The sequence below is a fragment of the Martes martes genome (assembly GCF_963455335.1).
Source record: "Martes martes genome assembly, contig: scaffold_78, whole genome shotgun sequence".
NCBI classification, from domain to species: Eukaryota; Metazoa; Chordata; class Mammalia; order Carnivora; family Mustelidae; genus Martes; species Martes martes.
In genome coordinates, this window is record NW_027666475.1 from 199246 (window position 1) to 218654 (window position 19409).

Consider the following 19409-nt stretch of genomic DNA (forward strand, 5'->3'; position numbering starts at 1 on the left):
ACTTCCCTTGCCAGGGGCCAGGCTAAGTGTGTAGCTTTTATTCCCTGAGTGCTTCCCATAGAACTTTGGGAGAGGAGAATGAAGATGGCGGCCTCCCAGTCTCTGACCCAGAGGGGCTGAGAGCTTGGGGCCCCCTTCCTCAGTGCGCACGCAGAGAAAAGCAGTCAATCCCTCCCGTCTCCCTGGTCTCTGGTCACCCTCCATGCTCACCCAGCACATAACCAACTGTTTCTGTCTCTGGCACATGGCCCCATTTGGAGTCTCCAAACCCAGCAGATTCCTGCAGTGTTCTCCCATGACCCTCCTCCTGGTAGAGGAAGAGCGGTTCTCTGGATCTGCCAGAGAGGTCCCTGCTCAAAGAGCAGTGGCTCATCTGTGCCAGCGATCACAGTTTATGGCAACCCCAAGCTGAGACCCCACTCCTCGGCTCTGTCTTTGCAGCCGGTTTCCCCACTCTGATACCTGGAAGCTCTGCCACACTCAGGAACCCCCTCTCTTTCTGTGACCCCAAGGGACCTAAGACCACACTGTCCCAGCGAGGGATCCACACCCCACTTAGACACTGGAGTGCCATTCCTCAGTGGACCTGATTTCTAAAAGTTCTGATTTTGTGCTCTGCTGTTCATCCATTTGTCAGGAGCTGGCCCCTCCCCTGACAGTCTATCTTCCCGAGTATAGCCTCAGATTCACTTCTCCACACATCCTACGTTCCAGAAAGTGGTCACTTTTCTGTTCCTAGAATTGTTGCTATTCTTTTCTTCACTCTCCTGTTCAGTTTGTAGGTGTTCAGAATGGTTTGATAACTACCTAGTTGAATTTCTGAGACCTGACGAAATTTAGGTCTCCTACTCCTCCTTCATCTTACTCCTCTCACCACATGGTATTTCTGATCTGGAACTCAGAAACCCAAGAACCACAGACCTGATCTAAAAAAAAAAAAAAAAAAAAAGGACCTATAAGCCTGTAGCACATAGTTCATTCTCTTCTGTTGGTATTAGAGCGGTGTTATGGAAGAGGGTTTAAGTTTTGGAGCCAGATTGCTATACAAGTAGCAATGGGACCTTGAGCAGGTTTAAAGTTGCCAGCCTTATTTAGCAAATAAAAATAAAAGATGCCCAGTTAATTGTGAATTTCAGGTAATATAGAATTATCCAGTATAGGTAAGTCCCAAATATTGTATGGGATATGGACACTAAAGAATTACTCAGGGCACCTGCGTGGCTCAGTTGGTTAAGCATCTGCCTTCAGCTCATGTCATGATCCCAGGGTCCTAGGATCGAGCCCTGCATCCGGGCTCCCTGCTCAGTGGGGAGTCTGCTGCTCCCTCTCCCGTTGCCCCTGCCCCCTGCTCCTTCTCTCTCTCTCTCTCTCAAATAAATAGAAGCTTTAACAAATAAAAAAATAAAAAATTATTCATCTGAAACTCAAATTTAACTGGGTATTCTATATTTTGCATGGCAACTTTTACTTAATCTCTCTGTGCTTGAGTTTTCTCATTATTAAATGGAATATAATGATAGTACCAATCTGATAGGGTTTTATGAAGATTACATCAGTTAATACATAGCAAGTACTTAGAATAGTAGCTAGTATAGAGAAGATCTTAATAAATGATACTTTGCTATTGTTGATGGGGTTGTGATATTTATTGAAGATATTTCTGAGGCCTTCTTCTGTCAGCTATGATAATTAATTAATGCATAGAGTGAGACTCCACAAGGCTAGGCAAAAGACAATGACTAGACAGGTCCATGTCTCCCAGGAATGGACCTGCCTGTGAAGCCCTGCTTCATTCATTGGCTGGGTACAGCTTGGGGGAATGTAGCCTCATTGTAGGTGCAGCGATGAATTTCACATCACAATAGCCAAAGCTATTGATCCATTTTGTTTGCTGAAGTCAGAGGTCTCAGAGGTGCATTCTCATGAATACCAATGTACAGATCTCTTTTTCAAATAGATCCAGAGAGCAACTACTCTGTGGAAACTGGAGATATAAAAGGGAAGTTAGTAAGATAAAACTCTATCCATTGTCACTGAATTGCATCTCATGACTACAAGTAGTATTCAACCTCTCCCTCACTACTATCTACTTTCTGTCTTTTTGGACTGTTTGCCATCTCCAGGCATTTCCACTTCATTGAGTATTGGCCATTGTGGGTTGTTGTGGTTGGTTTTTTCCCCAGGCTTTTAAAAGCCATTCCACTAGCAATTTATCCCAGCAGCCTGGAGTCCTTGATAGGATGTTAAATTCCATATCCTGAAAGAGTGCTCCCCACATTAATGAATTCTTATTTATCCTATCTTCCATTCCACATCCTGTTTTTTTACTGGCACATGCTGGCTAAATCTTGCAACTCTTTAAGTGTGTGGTCTCCTAGTTTATCATATCTATCATGTTCCCACCTGGACTGTGCTGAGTTTTAACCCCAGTTATCAGGCTAGCATCCAGGAGAGGGGTAGGAGCATTTCCTGAGGGTAGGGAATATTTGTTGGATTGTGGGGAGAGTTCTCTACAGAATCTTCTACCGCAGTGGAATTGCTAGCTTAGATTCAGGAGGTCTGCACCGTCAACACTATCAAAGGCATATATCCACATGTACCCATCCCAGATATCAGGATCCCATGTGTTTTTAAACAGGGCATTGACCCAAAAGTAGACTCCCCTGCCTTGGTGGTACATCCAAATGTCTCTAGAATTCTATGACTCTAACAGTTAGGTCTCCTATCTGTCAGCTATGTCTGCTTTTCAAATGCAGAAGATAAGGACCTCTGTAAGCTAGTAAAGTGGCTCCCTGGCTAGTAACTGTTAAAAAATAACACTCAGAAAAAGGAAAGAAATGAAAAGAGCACTCAGTCTCTCATTATGCTTCCTTAGGGCATAAATATAACTTGGTAGTCATCAGCCTATTCCATTGTCTACTTAGTAAGTAGTGCCTATCCACAGCCTCCACAACCCACCAAAGTACACCGCAGAACAGTTCTAAAGAAAGTTCTAAGGCTTTCTGAGTTCAGAAGTCATCAAGCATGTTGCCCATCTGAGGAATCCCATGTCACTCAGGAATGGTATCTCAGGATCTCAACTTAATATCTCAACTGCCCACAGTCACTACCCAGGAGCAGCTTGTGGAAAGTGTAGCCTTAATGGGAAAACACAATGATACATTTCAAAATGCAGCAGCTGGGGCTGTCAGTCAGTTATACTTCCTGCAATAGGAGAACTGAGAGAGATATTCTCATGAGTGCCACATTGAGTTCTATAAATAGAAGTGGGAGAGATGACATGAAAACAGCAGAGTAGGGAGCTCCAAGAATCAGTCCTTCCACTGAAGCAATCATTAAGCAAACGAAACTGGCAGAATTAACTTAAACTCTAGAATCTAATTTAAAAACTTATAACAATCAGAGTACTTAATAAAGACAGGGGATGTTAAATATTGTGCTGATTCTCAGAAATTCAAAAGGTATTTTTGTTTATCTGCTGTCCCCCATTCCCTAGTATGACAGTGGCCATGAAGACAGTGGTCAGCATTTCTGGTGTTACCTAGCTGGTGCCAAATGGCCATGATGGACCTTGTTCTAAAACACTGTGGTTATGCATTTTGCATTTTGACCAGTCTTTGGTTTCCAGAGGGACCAGTGCAGAGGCTTGGTTTTGTTTTGCCTCCAACAGGCCAGAACAGCAACTCTTACAAAAATATTCACATATGTGAAAAGCATTTAAAGATATATAACATGCATAGCTGTCTCAGGCAAGAGATGGAGAATGGGGAAAGCAGCAGTTGGACCAACAGATTTGGGGAAGAGAAGACTGAGGAGAAAATATTTGGGGCATAAAGTCCTTGAAGGGCTACCATATATACCAGGGAATCTCAGGTACAAGACACATGCCTAAAACTGGTTACATGCTCAGTAAGACCTGAACCTCTGGACCTAAGTCTCAAGGAAGACCTTGGGCTCTGCATAAGCAAGCAGGAAAGGCTAAGACAGAATTGTATGTAGGTAATTTGGCTAAGCAATAAAGGAGTGTCCTAACTCCAAGCCAGTCTACAAAGACTGGGAGAGTTGTTTGTTGCTTCAGGATTTTGAAAAAAAAGTTCTATCTGGTCATCTGTCAGGAGTTTTAAAAATATCTGGCTGAGGAGCACCTGGGTGGCTCAGTGGGTTAAGCCTCTGCCTTCAGCTTGGGTCATGATCTCAGGGTCCTGGGATTGAGCCCCTCATCGGGCTATCTGCTCAGCGGGGAGCCTGCTTCCCTCTCTCTCTCTCTGCCTGCCTCTCTGCCTACTTGTGATCTCTCTCTGTCAAATAAATAAATAAAATATTAAAAAAATATATTTGACTGATTGCTGAGATAATGAAACAGATGTTGGTGATCACACATGACAAAGAATATAGGCCTTGCAAAAACAGTTTGGGAATATCAGTAAACAACTGGATGAGTGCTCTCAATAGCACAGAAAAACCTCGAGAGGGGAAGAATCTGATTTCCAGAGTTAATCACATTATGATATTCAAAATGTCTAATTTCAGAAAATGTATATGGAAAGGCATACAAAGAAGCAGGCAAGTATGGCCCATTCACAGGAAGAAAAAATAAAGTCAGCAGCATCCCAGGGAAGCCCAAGCTTTGGGCTTATTAGACAATGACTTTATATCAACTATGAGCTTAAATGAGCTCAAAGAGCTAAAGGAAACCACAGACAATGAACCAGAAGGGTGATGTCTTACCAGACAGAGAATGCAATAAAGAGACCAAAATTATAGAAAGGAATTAAATAGAAAAATTTGATCTGTAGAATATAATAGCTGAAATGAAAAATTCACTAGATTGGCTCAACAAATTTGAGCAGGCAGAAGAATCTGTGAATGTTAAAATAGGACAATTATCAAGTTAGAGGAGCAGAGGAAAAAAAAGAATGAAGAAAAATCAATAGAACCTGAGCAACTTCTGGGGTACAGGCATTATGGCATTCTGCACGAATCTACATATCCAAGAAACATGATGAAATTCAAATAGAATCAATTCAGCAAGATCCACATCAAAACACATTATAATCAAAATTCAGAAGCCAAAAAGAGAATTTTGAAAGTGTAAAGCAGAAAGCAACTTATCCTGTAGACAGGATCCTCAGTAATATTAACAGCTTATTTTTCATTAGAAACCTGGAGGTCGGAAAGTGGTGGATGGCATTTAAAATGTATGAGAAAAACCAAGAATCAAGAATTCTACATCTGATCTTAGAAGAAAAGCTCTCAACTCATGATATTAGTTGTGGGTTTTTCATATATGTTTCTCTGACATCAGGAACAAGATAAGAATGTCCACTCTCACCACTTTTTTCAACCTAGTACTCGAAGTCCTAGCTGCAGCAATCAGACAAGAAAGTGAAATAAAAGGCATCCAAATGGGTAAGGAAGAAATGAAACTTCCACTATTTGCAGACAACATGATACCAAATATAGAAAACTCTAAAGACCACCAATTAACTACTAGACCTGATAAATGAATTCAGCAAAGTTTCAGGATAAAAAATTCATATACAAAGATCTGTTACATTTCTATACACTAATTATGAAATAGCAGAAAGAGAAATTAAGAAAAAAAAATTTACATTTGCACCAAAAAGAATAAAATTCCTAGAAATAAACTTAACCAAGGAGGTGAAAGACCTGTACTTTGAAAACTATAAAACACTCATAAAAGAAATTAAGCAAATGGAACAAACGGAAAGATATTTTATGCTCATGGAGTAGAAGAACCAATATTGTTAAAATGTTCATACTACCCAAACAATCTGCACATTCAATGCAATCCTTATCAAAATTCCAATGGTACTATTCATAGAACTAGAACAAATAATCCTTACATTTGTATGGAACCACAAAAGAACTTGAGTAGCCAAAGCAATTTTGAGAAAGAACAAAGCTGGAGGTACCACATTCCCAGATTTTAGATATACTACAAAGCTGTAGCAATCGAAAGAATATGGTACTGGCACAAAAATGGGCACATAGATCCATGGAACAGAATAGACAACCCAGAAATAAACCTATACTTCTGTGGTCAATTAATCTACAACAAAGGAGACAAGAATGTACAATGGGGAAAAGACGGTCTCTTCAACAAATGGTGCCGGAAAAACTGGATAGCAACATGCAGCAGAATGAAACTGGACGACTTTCTTAGACCATACACAAAAAATAAACTCAAAGTGGATTAAAGACCTAAATGTGAGATCTGAATCCACAAAATTCCTTGAAGTGAACATAGATAGTAAAATTTCTCAACATAGGCTGTAGAAACATTGTACATATGTCTCCTTAGGCAAGAGAAGTAAAAGTTAAACTATTGGGACTACACCAAAATAAAAAGCTTTTGCACAGCAAAGGAAAGCATCAACAGGACAAAAGGGCAGTCTAGTGAATGAGCGAAAGTATTTGCAAATCATATATATGATAAGAGGTTAATATCCCAATGCTAAGTGAATAAGTGAAATGCTAAGTGAAATAAGCCAGAGGAAAGACAATTATCATATGATCTCACTCATATGTAGAATTGAAGAAACAAAACAGATGACCCTAGGGGAGAGGAAGGAAAAAATTAGAGGAAAACAGGGAGGCAAACCATAGGAGACTCTTAACTATAGGGAACAAACTGAGGGTTGTTGGAGGGAAGGTCTGTGGGAGGGTAGAGTAACTGGGTGATGGACATTAAGGAGGGCATTTGAAGTAATGAGCACTGGGTGTTGTATGTAAGTGATGAATGACTGAATTCTACCTCTGAAACTAATAATACAGTATGTATTAATTAAATTGAATTTAAATAAAAACGTTTTAAAAAGGGATAAAGAAAGCATATATGACTGTAAGATACCACAAGGAAAAACAACCTGTGAAATTATTTTCCATCATAGTAGCTTGTTTTCTTGTGCATTTGGTGATTTTTTTTTTTTTTTAAGATTTACTTATTTTAGAGAGAGCACACAAGCAAGGAGAAGGGCAGAAGGATAGAAAGAGAATCCCAAGCAGACTCCCTGCAGGGAGTCTGATGCAGGGCTCCCTCTCATGACCTGAGATCATGACCTTAGCTGAAATCAAGAATCAGACACATAACCAACTGAGCCATCTAGGCGCCTCTGCATTTGGTAGTTTCTTATTGTGAGCTCGTATTTGTTTTATTCTAATTGATGGTAATCCTGGGGATTTCTATAAAAAATTCTTAATCCAGGGGTACCTGGCTGGCTCAGTTGGTAGATTATGGGACTGTAGGTCTTGGGGTCACAGAGCCTACTTTAAAAAAACTGCTTTAATCCAGACATGAATTTTTTTTAATGCCAAAGTTAGGTGCACTATATCCTGGGACTATTTTAACTCCTGGTTTAATCAGAAGTCTTGGGTTTGGCACCTTTACCTTGAGACTTACTCAGGGCTCAGTCACTTGAATGTGATGGCCCTTAGAGGAGTAGTACCTCTCCCTAACCCCCAGTATTTGCTTTCTATTCAGGAATCTTTACTCTAGTTTTAATGAAGGGATTTAATTTGGTTACTATTTTTTGATTGAGGCTAGGGGGACCTTGGAGAGATTTTCTTATTTTTTTAGAATTCTGTGATGTACTTTAATGTGTGTTTTATAGGCAGTCTAGTTGGGAGCTCCCTTTGGTATTTCTGGTTGATCATACTGCCAGATACCAATCCCTATTCTTTCATTTAATCATAGTGCCCTTCATTACCTCTCACCTAGAAGGAAGATACATCCTATCTTGCCCCTCTTAATTTCACTCTCTCCAATTTTAATTTATCCTGTATATGATTGCCAACTTGATGTATCAATGAACATGTTAGACATTTTAAATTCAAGGTACCTAGGAATAAGAGTTTTGGGCTCAGGAAAGATAGGGATCCTAGAGATTTGTGAGTCACTGATATAATTATCAATGCCATGGAGTGGGTAAGATTAGTGGGGAGACTAGAGTAGTGAGTGTAAATAAAAGAGTACAATAACACATCAACTTCATGGAGTAGTCCAAGGAAAAAACAACTAGGAAAGGAGACTAAGAAGATGAAATGCCAGAAATTGGAAAACAAAAGAATGGCATCTCCAAATGGAAGGAATGGGGGGGGGGGTTAAAGGAAGGGAAATTTATACGTTTAGATGTGGCCAGAAGGGCACGCAAGAGGAGAACTTACCATTTGTTTGATCGTTAGAAGGTGGACGATTACTATTGCCAGAAAATTTTCAGTGTAGTGGGATCATATGCAAAATAGCAGTTATTGTATGAACAAGTAGTACAACTTGTTATAATCCTCTGTCCTCATTCTCTTTACATCCTACCTCCAGTGAATATACAATGAATCAGTCAGTAAGCTTCCTGGAACAAAAATAAACGCAATTACTTTCTGATCTTCCATAGTTGAAAGAAGTTCAAGTAAATACTGGAGAGGCTAGTAAGAAGGGCAAAGGAGGAGATTGGGGATAATAGTCATTAATTTTGTGTTGGACTTTACTTACAACTATTTTATTAATAAAAGTTTATATAATCTGTTAATAACCAATATTCCATATTTCTCATATGTTTTAGTTGAAGTATTTATATTTTACACTGTTATATTTCACAATATGAAACAGAGAACAGGGAACAACTTGGTTACTTAACTGCTTGTTTCTGGAACCAGAAAAACCTCACAGTTATATCTGTGTAAATCTCAGCATTCAGATAAAACAAAAACAAAAACAAAAACAAACAACAACCTTCTAAACCTCTGTGCAAAAAATATGTGATCGTTGGGGTGCCTGGGTGGTTCAGTGGGTTAAGCCGCTGCCTTTGGCTCAGGTCCATGATCTCAGGGTCCTGGGATCGAGCCCCACATCGGGCTCTCTGCTCAGCGGGGAGCCTGCTTCCCCCTCTCTCTCTGCCTGCCTCTCTGCCTGCTTGTGATCTCTCTCTGTCAAATAAATGAATAAAATCTTAAAAAAAAAAATGTGGTCGTGACATGCTTTACTCTCAAAATCTTAAACTTTCTGTAAAAGTAATTAATTTAAACAGTAGTTTTCATGTATCTTAGCATAAAGTGAAACTTTCACCATAAAGAGTTATTGAAGTTATACTTCAGGGAAAGAGGGTATGATTGTGAAAAAAGAGTAGACAAGTATTACTTCACATATTTAGAAAATACTTTAAAATATTTGGAAACCACTTACTGTCGCTTTAGAATAGCTTAGAGTGTTTTTTTTCCCCAAAACTCACAAATATAACTTTTGTAATAATACATTTGACTTCTCACCTTTTACCTAAGAAACACCAAAGTGTAATTATTTCATTTGTTACCTTTATCCTGCTACATTTTCCATATCCTTATACTTTTCTCTTACAAAACACAATAAATTTAAAAGTTATGAGAGACCTATTTCCTAAGCCAGCCTTTCCCTATACTCAGCAGCATCTGCTCTGGGTTCTACTTATCCCTGAAAGTTGCATTGAAGGCCTCTATAGGCTCTTTGCCTCAGCTCCTCATAAGTGCAATAACATTTCACATAGAAATCCCAACAGGCAAATTCCCTACTGTTTGAAAATACTTTTCCCCATCAGAAGAACGAAAAACAATAACACATAAATACATTAAACTAGCAACTCTCTCCTTTTATGGTTTTGTTCACAACTAACATATAACATTTCTTTCCTTCCATATAGGTACCAGAGATTTGAAAAGGCATTTCTGTTAGCTGTTGACATTGGTGCTCGTGACCTGTTTATGGTGAGTCATTCCCAGAGATGATTTTGTCCCTTCAGTTCTAAGGCTGAGTAAGTTGTCAGCTTTTGTGACCATTAAAAAGGATTAGTGTCATTTGTGCCTTAGACACATGGTGAGAAAGCATTATTCCATCTTGGCTTGCAGCTTTCCCTTCATGAAACTGGTCAATAGCCATCTAGTCTCTTTTGACTTGTTGACATTTTCCTTGCCAGAGCCCAAAGGATATTTTATGTTTTCTAAGAATTTATAATTCTTGAACTTTTCTCTTCATGTACTTTGATGTGAGGGGATGACACCTTTCTATCTAATAAGCTTAAATGTCTTTTTAATCCATCCTCTAAAGTACAGCTACAGCAGGTAGGACATAAGGCAAAATATGTACGATAGATTTTGAATGTGCTTAGTTTGTCCCTTAGATTTTTTTTTTTTAAAGATTTTATTTATTTATTTGAGAGAGAATGAGTGAGAGAGAACATGAGAGAGGAGAAGGTCAGAGGAAGAAGCAGACTCCCCAAGGAGCCAGGACCCTATGCGGGACTCGATCCTGGAAGTCCGGGATCATGACCTGAGCCGAAGGCAGCCGCTCAACCAACTGAGCCACCCAGGCGCCCTGTCCCTTAGATTTTAGTGTGAAGTAACAAATTATGGATGTTCTCACTTGTATTTTTAAAGTAACCACAGGGCAAAGTAGATCCAGGGGATTATAAATTCACATACACTTTAATCCTCCCATTTATTAGCTAACAGCAGTAAAATTGGCAGTTTCTTACAGATCTCTGTGCTCTGTATCAGTTTCTTACAAGATCTTTTACCACAATGTCACAGTGAGATCAGATGAAGGTGGTGTTCCTTTTCTGGTTTCCTAGCATATTCTGTTCCACAGAAACTTCACTGTCGTCAAAGAAACAATAAAGCAAAAGCTTCTTAAAAACAAAAAAAATTCTGGAAGGCTCTTTTACGTGGATATTCTGCACAATGAAGACATTTTTGTAGTTTAAGCATTGATGCTTTAGATGTTAAAATGGGTTCTTGGCTTTAGGTCACTTGTCTTTGGAATGAGTTTGTTGTTTGAATTCTAGCTTTGCATCATTCATTTAAATTGCACTTTCATTGATCATGAAGAAAACCTTTCTAATTAATTCAAAAGTATGAACCTTCTGTTATTTAGCATCTGTATTTTGTATTTTGTTCTGTCAAATTGAACAGGCATTTTCATATATTGAGGGAAGGTTTTACTATTTGGCCAATATCAATGCATGTTGACATCACAGTTCAGGAGTTAAAACACTTTTTCGATTTTTTGATCTCACTGACTTTATCTCTACTTTTTCACCTCTGCCTCTATTCACTCCAGTAAAGGTAGCTTTTCTTCATATTTCTTTACTTGCAAGGTTGTTTTTGGGTCTAAGGACAATGTACTGAAAGACTTTGTAAACTGGTAAATAGTACACAGATACAATGTGTTACAACTGTTAAGACAGAGCAACTATTGTTATTACATGGCTATGTAAAAAATAATGAAGACCTTAAACAGGGCCTGAATTATACGAATGTAAAGGAGGGGATATTTTGTAAGCAAAATCAAGATGATTCATCAAGACTTTAGATGAAAATAGAATATTTTGATTGTAAGAATAAATAATACTATAATAGAAAGTAAACAATATCATAAAGTATAGAGGAAAAAAGTAAAATCCACTTGAAATCTTCTAGTCTAGAAATGCACATCCTTTAAAATACCTCTGTGTGTGAATATGTGTGTGTGTTTGTGTGTGTATACTGTACTTTTTGTTTATAACTTGAGTTTTTTCATTCAGCAATATAGTTTTCCATATTGGTAAACATAAGTCTATCATTTCTTCAATGTTTATATTGTATTCTATTTTATGGGTGGTAGTGGGATAAAAACAGGCATATGGATAAATGGAACAGAATAAGGGGCCCAGAAATGAATCCATATTTACAGGTCAGCTAGTCTTTGACAAAGACCATACAACAGGATAGAATAGTCTTTTCAATAAGTAGTGGTAGGCAAATTGGCTATGCACATGCAAAAGAATGAACCTGGACCTTATATCACTCACAAAAACTAACTAAAAATGAATTGAAGACTTAAATGTAAGACCTGAAACCATAAAACTTCTAGAAGAAAACATCAAGAAAAAGCTCTTTTACACTGGTCTTGGCGATGTTTTTTCTGTGTCTGTTTTGTTTTTATAAGACAACAAAAGCATAGGCACAAAAACTAAAATATAAGTGGGACTAGGGGTGTCTGGGTGATTCAGTCAGTTGAGCATCTTATCTTGATCTTGGCTCAGATCTTGATCTTGTGGTCATGGGTTCAAGCCCCACATTAAAAAAAAAAAAAAAAGGATGGGATTGGGAGAGAGACAAACCATAAGAGACTCTTAATCTCACAAAACAAACTGAGGGTTGCCAGGGGTAGGGTGGTAGGGAGACGGTGGTTGGGTTATGGACACTGGGGAGGGTATGTACTATGGTGAGTGCTGTGAAGTATGTAAGCCTGACAATTCACAGACCTGTACCCCTGGGGTTAATAATACATTATATGTTAACTTAAAAATTTTTAAAAATACAAAGAAAATAAAATAAATGGGACTGTGTCAAACTAAAAGCTTCTGCACAGTAAATGAAATAGTCAAAATAATGAAAAGGCAATCTACGAATGGGAGAAAATATTTGAAAAATCATATATCTGATAAGGAGTTAATATCCAAACTATATGAGGAACTAATAGAAATCAGTAACAAAAGAAATAAAATTATTCAATTAAAAAATGAACAAAGGACCTGAAAAGACATTTTTCCAAAGAAGACATGCAGTTGTCCAACAGGTACATGAAAAGGTATTCAACATCACTAATCACCTGGGAAATGCAAATCAAAACCACAATCTGTTAACACCTCATACCTGTTAGGATGTCTTTTATCAAAAAAGGTATTATAATGGTGGACAAAAATGTGGGGAAAAGGGAACCCTTGTTCACTGTTAGTGGGAGTATAAATTCGTGCAGCCACTGTGGAAAAACAATATGGAGGTTCCTCAAAAAATTAAAAATAAAACTACTACATGATCTAACAATTCCACCTCTGGGTAAATATCCAAAGGAAACAAAATCAGTATCTTGAAGAAGTATCTACCCATGTCTACTGCAGCATTATTCACAATAGCTAAGATATAAAAAAACTAAGTGTTAACTGACAGATGAAGGGAATCTTGCCATTTGCTATATCATTGATGAACCTGAAGGGCATTACACTAAGGAAAATAAGCCAGATAGAGAAAGACAAATACTGTATGGTATCAGTTATATACAGAATCTTAAATAAATAAAAGCTAATTTCACAGAAATAGAGAGTAAACTGATAGTTGCCAGGGGCCGGTTAGTGCTCTTTGTGCTGTGTTTTAAAAATCTTTTACTACCCCAAGATCTTAAAAATGCTTTTTTTTTTTTTTTTTAAGGTTTTATTTTTAAGTAATCTCTACACCCAGCATGGAGCTCAAAGTCAACCCCCCCCCAAATCAAAAGAGTTGCATGCTCTACAGACTAAGCCAGCCAGGTGCCCCAAAACTTCTTTTTATCTTCCAGAATTTGTATTATTTTAATGTTACCATTCAAACCTATAGTCCACCTCTGTTGATTTTTAAGAGGATATAGCTCAAAATTGATTTCTATCATATGTATATCCAGTTGACCTGTGACCATTTATTGACAGAATTGTCCTTTGTTTGCTGCTTTACAGGGTCACCTTTGTCATAAATGAGGTTCCCACAGAAATGCACATCAAAGTCATAATGAGATAGCACCTCACACCAGTCAGAATAGCTAGTACAAAGTGACAAGAAATAACAAGTGGCAGGGGCACCTGACTGGCTTAGTCTGTGCAGTGTGCAACTCTTGATCTTGGAGTTGTGAGTTTGAGCCCCACGTTGGATATAAAAATTATTTTAAAATATTAACAAAAATAACAAGTGGTGGCAAGGATCTGGAGAATGTTGGTGAGAATGTAAATTACTGCAGCCACTGTGGAAAACAGTATGGAGGTTCCTTTAAAAATTAAAAATAGAAATACCATATGGTCCAATAATTTTGCTACTGGATATTTACCCAGTAAATGAAAACACTAATTCGAAAAGATATGTTGCACCCCTATGTTTGTTGCAACATTATTTTTTTTAAAGATTTTATTTATTTATTTGAGAGAGAGAGAGACAGGGTGAAAGAGCATGAGAGGGGAGGTCAGAGGGAGAAGCAGACTCCCCATGGAGCTGGGAGCCTGATGTGGGACTCGATCCCAGGACTCTGGGATCATGACCTGAGCCGAAGGCAGTCACTCAACCAACTGAGCCACCCAGGCACCCCTGTTGCAACATTATTTACAATAAGACAAGATATGGAAGCAAACCAAATGTCCATCCATAGATGAACGGATAAAGATGTGATACACAACACACACACACACAAAATGGAATATTAGCCATTAAAAAGAATGAAATCTTGTCATTTGTGACAACATGGATGGACCCAGAGGGTATTATGCTAAGTGAAATAAGTCAGGCAGAGAAAGACAAATACAATATGATTTCACTTATATGTGGAAGCTAAAAATAAAAACAAATGAACAGACACAAAAGAGAAACAGAAAGAGGCTCATAAATAAAGAGAACAAAATATGTTCATCAAAGTAGAAGGGTATGGGGGATGGGCAAAGTAGGTGAGGGGGTTAAGAGGTACAACCGTGTACGTATAAAATAAGTTAGGGAGATGAAAAGTACAGCATAGGGAATATAGTCAATAATATTGCAATAACTGTGTGTGTTGAGAAATGATAACTACACTTACCATGGTAAGCATTATATAATGTATAGATTTGTTGAACCACTATGTTGTTTACCTTCAAATAATGTAATACTGTATGTCAACTATAATTCAATAAAAATAAGCCAATCAAGTGCCCACATATATGTGCAGGTCTACTACTAGACTCTGTCCTTGCTCCAATACCAAACTGCCTTAATTACTTTATAAATATTTATATCCAATAGTGTAAGTCTTCCAAGTTTGTTTAAATGTGTTGTTCTTATTCTAACTTGTGATAGATGCTTAAGGCATGGATTTTTCAGTTTCTGTTTCCTAATGTATGCATTCAAGGGTATAATTTCCATTTAAGCATGGCTTTGATTGCATTCTGACAATTTTATGTGTCTATTTTTCATTATCATTCAGCTCAAGATATTTCTAACATTTCTGTTGGGAATTCTTCTTTGCTCTAGGTTTCTTAAAAGTGTATTTCCTAATTTCAAACAATAAAACATTTTCTAGAAAGACACACACCCCCCTTAACCTATTCTGTATTACATCAACCCTTTGAAACTTACTGAAATTCCGTTGTGGCTCATTATATGGTCAATGGTAAGATTTCCATGTGCACTGAAGAGAATGTGCAGTCTACAGTTTACAGTTGTTGAATGCAGTGTTCTATATAAGATCAGATTTGTTATGTTTTTCAGTTCTTCTATATCCTCACTGTGACTGGTGTTTTAAAATTTTCCACTATAATTGTGGACTTGTCTTTTTTATTTGTTTTATTTTTTTTTATTTTATTTGTTTTAACATTGTAATTAGGTGCATGCCAATTTAGAATTGTCATATTTTCTTGGTATATTGAGCCTTCATCATTATGAAACATTTTTCTATTTTCTAATAATGCTTCTTGCCTTAAAACCTGCTTCACCTCAAACCATACCTACACACAGTTTTATTTGGTTTGTATTTGCTTTATACATCATATATGCATGTCTCCTTATATTTAAGTTGTATCTCCTATAAGTAACATATAATTATATATTTCTAATCAACTGTCACCTTTGTCTTTTAATTGGATTATTTAATTGAATTATAAATAACAACCGTTTGTCCTACCCTCTTTCTTTTCTGTTTGTCTCATGTATTCTATGTCCTTTTATCTAACCACCCTTGCCCTTTATTATGTTAACTATATTATTCCATTTTTCCCTCCTATTTGCTTATTACTTACATTTTTCCTCTAATTTTTTTCTTTTGACTACAGTCCTTTTGGTGGATCTTTTTGTTCTGCTTTTGGGGTCTTTGGTCTTATCTCTTTGTTCTTTTTTTATTTAATGTTGGATATAGAATTTTTAAAATACAGTGATAATTTGAGGTTTTGTATAATGTTGTTTTCCTCCAGAAAGAATTTACTTTTTCTTCTGGCAGATAGTTAGGGTAGGGTTTAAATGATACCTTAATCTGTTCTGGGATTGAGTTTATTTGAAGATGAGTTTCAGTCTAAGAGCCAGTTTATTTCTACTTTATACTTACATCAAGAGTGAAGCACTGCAGGAATCTAGTTGGAAGCCCTGCCCTTTAGCAGACCCTGAAGTATAACTTTGTAGCCTTAGCCCATTGACTCTACCTAAAGCTCTGTGCAGTTTCTCAGCTTCTCAAACACTACTTTCTGTTAAGTTTCTCACCCTCTTGGCCGCCAATTACATATTGGCAAATGCTTTGAAAAGCAAAAGCAGCACCAAATGTCAGGCTTACCTCTCTGGGCTTTACTTCTGTCTAGAATCTTGGTCCTTCAAATATTCACTGTCTTGGTAGTTCTCCAATATCTTCAAACAGAATTTTAAAAATTATTTTATCCAGCTGTTCTAGTTGCTCTCAGCAAGAGTAGTTTTCTGATATATCCTTATCTGGGTAACTGGAATCAGAAATTCTGCAGAATATTTTTAGGTGAGTGAAGTGTTAAAATTGGCACTAGCTGCTTTCCAATTCTGGATAACCCCCTCCAGTGTGCTATTATGTTTGAACTATTAATCACTAAGAGCCTTAAATGTCACAAATTCTACTTTAAAGCATGACATATCATCAATTTTATGCCCAAAATGGAACAAATGAAATTTTATGTTTGTATATACTGGAATTTATTTTTCAGTTACAGTAAAAGCACCCCCCCCCAAAAAAAAGAAAGAAAGAAAAGAAAGAAAAGCTAAGTTTTTTAAACTTTAACTTACCTTTTATTTTTTTTTTTTAAGATTTTATTCATTTATTTGACAGACAGACAGAGGTCACAAGTAGGCAGAGAGGCAGGCACAGAGAGAGAGGGGGGAGGAAGCAGGCTCCCTGCTGAGCAGAGAGCCCGATGCAGGGCTTGATCCCAGGACCCTGAGATCATGACCTGAGCCAAAGGCAGAGGCCTAACCCACTGAGCCACCCAGGTGCCCCTAAACTTTAACTTACCTTTTAAAAAGTGAAAAAAAAAATTTTCAGCCCTTCAAGTTGAAGAATTATATTAATCTTATAAGGTTAATTATGCAGATCTTTCCTTTTAATAATAGCAGAAAATATTTGTGTTTATGCTTTCTTAAATTTATAGTCTGTCTTTCTTGAGAGCATGATAAGTGCTTTATGATTATCAGCAACAAAATCTTTACATCTCACAAAATTAAAGCAGTTAACTTTTCTAGAGCATCTGCAAAGGTCTTATACCAGATAATGCCTTATATAATGATATAATATATATGTTAATATATAGCATATATTATACCATTTTATCAATTTTATTAAATTTTCATAATAATCCTAACCAATAGAATTATTATACCTATTTATATTTGATAAAACTGATTATAAGGAAAATTAAAAATTATGAGTCAAATTCAGATGTGTTTGACTCTAAAGTTCACACTATTTCCATTTATGCCAAACTACTTATATAAACTAAAAATTTGGAAGTTTCCCAAAGTTCAGTGATTTATGACTTGATGACTCCCCATAACTAGGTTCAAAAAACTATTCTTTTCCTTTTATTCTTTACCAAAAGTTATCTGTAAGAAAGTTTATTTCTTTATTTTTCTTTATTTATTCTTTATTTCTGTATTCTTTATCAAAAGTTATCTGTAAGAAAGTTTATTGCAAAATGACACCTGATCTAGCTTAAATGATTTACAGAACCCTGGTTTATTTAAAGTACTATTCATCCAGGTTAAGAGCTCTTAATCTGTAATAAAAGGAAGTATACAGTGAATATAGAAGGGATCACAGAAAAATAACACCAGTGCCCATTTCCCTATGTCTCATGAATGTGTCCAGGAAAGAATACTTCCACATGTTTAACGATAGTTTTCTTAGGGATAGCTGTGGTATATGCCAAACATGACATTGATAGATCTTCCAGGACTTTTGAGTGTGCTCTTTGAGAACCCATCTAGATCTTGGGAGACACGAAGAGTATTTTTAGAGTGTCATTTGAACTGGATAGGTATAACACTTTAAGTGTCTGTCCCCAGTTTCCTGTCCTTTATTTTTATTTTATGTTTATTTATTTGACAGAGACACAGGGAAAGAGGGAACACAAGTAGGGGCAGTGGGAGAGGGAGAAGAAGGCTTCCCACTGAGCAGGGAGCCTGATGCAGGCTCAATCCCAGTACCCTGGGATCATGACCTGAGCCGAAGCCAGACACTTAATGACTGAGTCACCCATGCACCCAATTTCCTGTCCTTTAAAAAAAAAATTAGTTTCTCATTGACCCCTGTTAGTTCAGGGTTGTTTGCTACCAAAACCCAAGCAAAAAGGAATAATTATTTAATCAATATTGGCTCAACTGTTTTAAAATATTGCTGGTAAGGAAAGAGGATTTTCCACTTCCAGCTAATGAACAAATTGGTTTTCACCATACATGCCCTCCTACTGTAAACTACTATAAAATTGAACAAAATATAAGACAACTATATTTAAGCATTGGACAATATGTCCTGCAAGACTTTGCTTCTTAAAAAATAGGGAATACACAGATGGCTTTCTATATAATTTCCAGAGCAGAGACCAGTAATGTCACTCACCTGGAGAGCCAAAGATAGGAGTTCAGAATTCGGAGATGGTGAGTGATCTAGAATTTGTGGGGCAACATGCCAGAATGGAAAAATCTTTGTGAAGAGTGGGGACCCAGAAGTCTGCAAGGTGACTCCTATAGGTCCTTGATGGAAGGCTAAGCCACAAGTACACAAAGCTTACCAAAGAGTCACTTCTTTGAGACTGAGAGCTAAATGGAGAGGCTGCTGGGATGCCTGAGTGGCTCAGTTAAGCATCTGCCTTTGGCTCAGGTCATGATCCCAGGGTCCTGGGCTCAAGTCCCTCGTTGGGGGCTTCTTGCTCAGCGGAGAGCTTGCTTTTCCCTCTGCCCCCCTCCCCCCCACCCCGCTTGTGCTCTCTTTCTGACAAATAAATAAATAAAATCTTAAAATAAATAAATAAATGAAAGACTGCATAATGCTGAGAGGTAGTGGAATTCTGGATCAAAGTGAAGCAACGTCACTGGGCATTTATATGAAACCACAGAAATGCCATGTTTGAAAATAAAGACCATCCCAGGACTACGTACAAAACAGAGATTTGCCTTTAAAAATCACAAAACCTAACTGAACAAGTTCAAAAGAATCCACCACTAATTAACACCCTGCTAGTATAAAAATCAACATCCTTTAAAAGAAAGACAATATTACCTCAACTCTTTAAAATGTAATGTCCCCTATGTACAACACACAGTAACACATTATTAGGTGTGTGAGAAGCAGGAAAATGTGATGTATAATGAAGAGGAAAAGGAGCTAATGATAA

The 19409-nt window shown here is 37.3% G+C and overlaps 1 protein-coding gene across 1 annotated transcript in view; it reads left to right on the top strand.

The window, feature by feature from the left end:
- The window catches only part of WDPCP (WD repeat containing planar cell polarity effector), a 345410-nt gene that overhangs the window by 129282 nt on the left and 196719 nt on the right, over positions 1-19409 (top strand). Inside the window, exon 12 of the mRNA XM_080831550.1 lies at positions 9690-9753. Coding sequence (XP_080687676.1) covers positions 9690-9753 — 64 coding nt within the window. The remainder of the gene's footprint in view (positions 1-9689; positions 9754-19409) is intronic.